We start from the raw sequence: 6,710 nt of genomic DNA on the forward strand, positions 1-6,710 counted from the left end.
AAAAAAAAGCTGTTTTATTTATCAGTTACATTGATAAACAGATTTCTTATATACAAAAACATACTTTAAATTTTATTTGTTTTGATTGAAGTATATTTTATTGCCGAAGTTCATTCAATACAAAAAGTTAATGAAATCTTAAGTGTTTATGTCCTTTTGTTTAAAATTCTGAATATATGTTAATAATATGTGTGCTAAATATCATCATATGATAATATAATGTAGTTCAGTAAGTAACTCAAGCAGTTATCAATTATTCACTGTAATGCCCATATTTAGAACTCTGATCTTATGGAAGGTTGAAGTTATTTATAAAAATTTTCTATAATTTTTATGTTTTGTTGTAAAATGTCAACTATGTTTTTATATGTTACTATATATACTTTGGTTATTATTTTATTAATTAGTCGTAATAATTTTGTGGGATTTATTTGTAGATTTCACTCTAAACAAAAAATGTATTAATATCAATCGTATTTTATAAAGTTGGTTGATCCATTCTTTTAATCTAATGAACAAATAACAACCCATAAAAAGGTTATCTACGCCAACAATATTTGATCTTTAATGTTTTATTTCATTATCCATTATTATATTTTCAGTATGTTCGCTTATCTTTAATGCGATAAGATATTAAAGAGAATTTAGGTTTGTTGATCTGATAATATGACGTCAACATTCATTAAAAACAGCAAATTAAAATGCAAAATAGTGTTTTTTTTAGTACCTTAAAAAAAATCTTTGAGGTGTTATTAGTATTTATACTATGACATTTGAAAATTAATTTTCACTTTATAGAAACTCAATTGTTGGAAATTGCAATACTTTCAAAAACTCATTTAAAAGATATTTTCCCAAATTCTTGTAATTCATGGAGATCTATACAGCAAGAAACATGGAAAAATTGCACTACATGGGTTAATTGTGATTGGTTGAAGATTAAGTGAGAAGAAAATATTGTTATTTTGGATAAGAGATGAATGTATGCGTGAGTGTCTGGTATAACATAGCGACTTAGGTTCCAAGAGGGGCCGGGTCTACGTCCAAGAACCACTCGTCGATCTCAATGACATATTGGTGTTCAATACCCCCAAAGGGATTACACAAGCAGGTTCCAACGGGTTACTACAACAACAACATATTGAATTCAATGTACCGGAGCAATAGATTAAGAGGGTTTAAATTATATATGTGTATTAAAACAGGAACACAGATTTGTGACATGAGAAGAAGACACATATGGGGCACACATTGAATGTTTGCATGATAATTATTGATATTATACTACTTGTTTTTAAATGTACAGATCTAAGTTTGAAGATGTGATTTCTTAGATTGGAAAAATTCTTTAATAAATTTGCCTTATACACAAATATAATAAGCAAATAAAATATGTAAAAGCAATAATAATGCTGATGACTTTCCTTATAGTTCACTTAATGAGGTCTGAGTTTTTTTTGTACTTTGAACTAGTTTTCTTATATCCTCCCAAAAATGTTATTTATTTCCTTGTGTTGTACTTAACGATTAGCATTAATATGCTATAATAATAATTATTTTTGATGATAGTGTAATTTTTATTTTATTTACAATTTGCCGAATTTATTTAAAACTTAATGATTATATATATAGACGTATATAACGATTTGTAAATAAGGTTACTAATTTTTAAAGTAATTTTTTTAAAGAAACAAAACATCTAAAAATAATATTTTATCTAAAGAAACCATTTTTATATTTTTACAAAGTATATTATGAATATTGTTTACATCGCGATATTTATTTTACAATTGATAAGAAAATTGAATATTTTGTTAATTAGATTAAATAATCAGTAGATTCGAAATTAAAATTCTTTGGAAAATTACTGAGTTTATAATTAACAACAGTCGTAAATATTAAGATAACCTAGTAGTTTATTAGTTATTTTAGCGTTTTATTTAATTATTTAATTTTTATAATTAAAATTTTACTGAATTTACTAACATTTGACCACTTTTGTTTATATTTTTAGGCTACATCAGACTATTTGGCATTTGCTGCTATCTCGAAGCTGATTGCTGCTGCTACCACATATCCATATCAAGTAATCCGTGCGCGTTTACAGGACCATCACCACAGCTACACAGGCACCTGGGATTGTATTAAGCAAACTTGGAGGTACGAACGTATGCGTGGTTTTTATAAGGGACTAGTACCATATTTAGTGCATGTCACACCGAATATATGTATGGTCATGCTGATATGGGAAAAGTTGACCAATTAAATATAACATACTTGTAGCAACTAAATTACATTTAACATATATTTTATAAAATTATTTTTAAATTCAATAGTAAAGAATCTACAATGCAATTAAACGCATAAAATTTTTATACATATTAAGCTTAGAATATAAGGCGATAATAAAAGAATAATCATGCAGATATATTAATTGATTAATTGTTAAGACAGTAAGACATGACAATTTGATTAATTTGATTTCATTGAAGAGAAAGACAAATGCAAATAAAGAAAAGATATAAAAGTGTGTGTTAAAATGAATATTGAAAATGCAATGGATTAACGAGATTTATTTATTTATTTTGTATTATTGTTATTAATTATTTTGTATTACATAATTTAGTATAAATTATTTAGTAATTAAAGAAAATTTATACCTTTTTAAAATTTTCATTAATACTATTTTAGTTATTCTTTAGTTAAAAATATTGATTATGAATAAATTTTTTTTTCGTCAAATATATTTTGCGTACAATTATATTCCATAGATCGTAAAATGTTTTTAAGGTGATATAGAACTATTTATTAAAATAAAAAAAAAAAAAAATAGTTATTAAAAAAAAATGCTTTGCCAAATATAATAATATTTGTTAAACGTTTGGCAGCTCTGTTTTAAATATTAAAATATTATTTTTTTAAACAATTTTTAAAAATTCTATTCAAAACCTTGTTTTATTTTGTGGCCTTTTGAAATATAATTGCAGTCTCATTTCATGCAAACTAAAAATAAATTAAATAATCTAAGATTACAATATAGCAAATATTAATTTTAGAAAATTCATTTTTCATGTATTTAACTGAATTTGTCATACAAATATAAAGAAAAACCTTATAATTTTCATTTCTTAAAGGTTTTAAGTAATAAGTATGAAAAGGTCAAGAAAAAAAATGCAATAATTAAAAAAGATATGTATAAATAAAAAACAGAAAAAGCGCTCTAATATACTTAATACATTTATATTATTGTTTATAGTTTTTATTTTTGTAATTAAGAAAAATAAAATATATTCATTATAGCAGTCTCACCTAAATTATTATATTTAAATATAAGAAACTTAATCACTTCATTGTTTTCATATTTAATTTTAAGAACCGTAAATAATTTTGAAAAAACTAGTTCATAAGCAATCATAATCTTTATAAGATATTCCTTAAGCAAAAAGATTCTACATAATTTTAAATTTATTTAAAGGTTGTAATTTCAAAATTTTATGCAATTTCTTGTATTAAGCACAAAAATGAAATTTGAAGCAACAAATTAAATTTCAAGTAAAGTTGAAAGCCAACTTTAGTTTATTTAAATTTGTTTTAATTCTGTTTTTAGTGATGCAAGTTAGAGCATTTTCTTCGGCCGTTTGTGCATATTTATACAACTGACATTATAGTTTTTACTATAATGATTTTTTTTTAATTTGAATAGTTTTCTTTTCTCAGCAACTGTACTATTAACAATGCAGTAAGTTATTTATTTTTTTAAAAATAAATAAAAAAGTTAAACAGCCACAGCAAGTATAATATTTGATGCATATATAAATATATATGTATATATTACGTATTAAATACATATAATTTTAAATGAATTCTTTAATTGTTTATGTTAATTTTAACTATATTGTATAAAGTTTTTGCAGAATCTCTTTGCTTACTGAATTCTTATACCTAACATTAAACGAACCTAAGCTTATTAATAACTTTAGACATAAAATCAATGGAGGGTAAGCATATTTCAATGGAAATGATTAATTTTCAATTTTTACTCTTCTTTTAATTCTAGATACGAGGGTCTAAAAGGCTTTTACAAGGGTGTAAAACCAAGTATGATACGTGTTGTACCAGCTTGTATGATGACATTTGTAGTTTATGAAAATGTGTCCGCACATCTATTGAAAAGACCTCCAAAGGAAGAACTAAAATAATAGTCAACGTTGTGAATAAAGTAGAAGAAATATAACTAATAGAAAAAGCAAAAGTATATGCTTTCACAAAAAGCTGAATTAATGCCAAATAACTATAACTATGAAATAAAGTACAATATATGTTAATATCAAATAAAATACGCCTCCGATGATAGTTGTATCTACAGCAAACCACTACTTAGAAACGATGATCAAAACCAAAATACTGATTTCGTGTGGAGATATCATCAGATGGCACTGCTGATGATTATCTCTATTTTGTGCTATGAAATAATATTAAAATAATTGCATGTTTTTGTTATATATTGAAAGTGTGAATGAATGTTTATTATGACTAAAAATATATTTTTTAAGATATACTGATAAGATTTGTCTGCAATTGCTGAGCGATGCACAAAATAAAAAATGTATTAATTAGGCTTGTTAAATTTGGTATATTTTTGTTAAAACCTATGAATTCCTATTTTAAGTATAGGTAAATTTAAATAAATTATGCTAAAAAACGTTTTAGTTCATGAAAAAAAATATTGTGTTTGATTTGCTTATGATTTGTTTGTTTTAATATTAATTGATTGTTTTTCATCATTTTATTTCATAATTTGAAAATAATAGTATAATAACGAATTTCTAATCTAACCTAAATATTTTTATAAAATATATGCTTGAAAAACATTTTACCTATTTTACCTATATATAATCCCTAAAAATATACTGCATATGCCTAACTTCTGCCAAATTGTATGTTATTCTATTACTTGTTTTCCACATTAACATAATAATTTAATTTATTTAATATTCTGTAATTAAATATGAATTAATTAAGAATAATTAATTATTAGTATAGTTGTATGTTGTTGTAGAAGTCCGCAGAGATCTATTTGTGTAGTGCCTTTTGAGAGTTTTAAACGGTGTTTGGTTGTCGAACTCGACATGTGGCAATAGAACGTCCTGTTGAAGTCTATGCATCTCCGGTATAGCCACACAACTCTGTAAGAAACAATGGAATAAAATACTCTAGTGAAAAAGCATAATTGATAGCTCTTCACGTTACTCCTCCTCGCGTGCCACACATATGGACATTCTTTTGGCTTCATCCAGTCCACCATTGAAAAATGTATGCATCGTCACCTGTTGGAGCAGAGTTAACAATAGTGAGGTGGCATATAAATGTGAACTTATACTCTTTGACACCAGTTTGTACTGCAACAAAGTTCTCAATATGCTCCCGCCTAACATTTCACAGAAAGAAAGAACCCTTGCAGTTCCCGTGCAGCAAGAACTGCACTAGCTCAATTGAGATTAGGATATACCTAAGTGTTAAACAGGGTTACTTATAGCGCATAAAAACGTCAATTCCCAATGTGCGCCTCAACCGCAATTCTACTCACATGATGTCATTCATCTGTTTTTCTGCCCCAAAGCGCACACAAACTCTACTCTAATCGACCTTAGAACCCGCTCAAAAAAGTAGCTGGGATGCTCCGTCTTGATCCTGCTTGACGTCAATTCCAATCTTACCTAACCCCCAATTCACTATCTTGTCCTAATAAATCAATCCTCTTTCACACAACCAATACCCAACCATATCCTAACCCATGTATTTGTCATTTAATTCCTTTCATGATTTCTGCTTGACACATCCGTGTGGGTTACAAGAAAAATAAGAAGTGGGTCCGGTATGTAGACCTGGCTGTTATTATTATAGTTATATAGGCTACCTCATACCCTATAGTAATTATGGACGATTTATAAATCTTAGAACTGTTTTCAAGATATCTGCCTCTAAAGTGCCGTTTCCTAAGCCCCTTGTATAAGTTAATGCTGGATTCGGTTGAAATGAAGATCATTTTTAGTTAAAAAAATATATAGAAATTAAGCAAACTAAAAATATGTATAAATAGTTAAAAACTTTCTAGTCTTAAAATAGTAACTGATCTTTGAATTGTATAAATGGTTTCATATTATCTCATTTGTATATAATCTAACATCAGTTAGGCGACTCTTAAACCAAATTGGTCTTCTTCCGCTGTCGAGTGCTTAATCGAGTTCTTTTTTTTATTTTTAACATAAGAACAATCTTACAATGGCCCTCATTAATATAAAAGCAGCCAATCTTTAAATTTTATACTTAGATTTGCTATGAAGTACTTTGCCCTTTAAACTAGGATAAGATTATGGAGTCCTAGGAGACAATTATTTTCAATAACAGTTGTGTAGTGTTTAATCGTTGTTTGGTTGACACAAAAATAGTATCACGGTAACTCCCGTTATGAAAGCACCAGTTAATCTTAGAATTTAATTCATGGATTTGATATGAAGTTCTTTGTAGACAACTTACCATCAAATAAAAATATTTTAGAGGAAAATTAATGTATTTTTTATGTTTAGTACAGGAACAGTCCTACCATGAAATATATCTAGATCTACAATATATCAAGACGAGTTGAAGTTTATCATTTTTCGTTCTTTATTGTTTCGTGAGTCTTATTTGTCTATTTTTTATCCAAATGC

The 6,710-nt window shown here is 26.5% G+C and overlaps 1 protein-coding gene across 1 annotated transcript in view; it reads left to right on the forward strand.

Annotated features, from left to right (window-relative positions):
* Positions 1–4,632, forward strand: part of LOC119678377 (mitochondrial folate transporter/carrier) — a 14,993-nt gene extending 10,361 nt beyond the window's left edge. The window contains exons 5-6 of the mRNA XM_038090172.1: positions 2,015–2,160; positions 4,058–4,632. Of these exons, the coding sequence (XP_037946100.1) occupies positions 2,015–2,160; positions 4,058–4,199 (288 nt within the window). The 3' untranslated portion in view covers positions 4,200–4,632. The remainder of the gene's footprint in view (positions 1–2,014; positions 2,161–4,057) is intronic.
* The last annotated feature ends 2,078 nt before the right edge of the window (positions 4,633–6,710 follow it).

The sequence above is a fragment of the Teleopsis dalmanni genome, chromosome 2 (assembly GCF_002237135.1).
Source record: "Teleopsis dalmanni isolate 2A chromosome 2, ASM223713v2, whole genome shotgun sequence".
NCBI classification, from domain to species: Eukaryota; Metazoa; Arthropoda; class Insecta; order Diptera; family Diopsidae; genus Teleopsis; species Teleopsis dalmanni.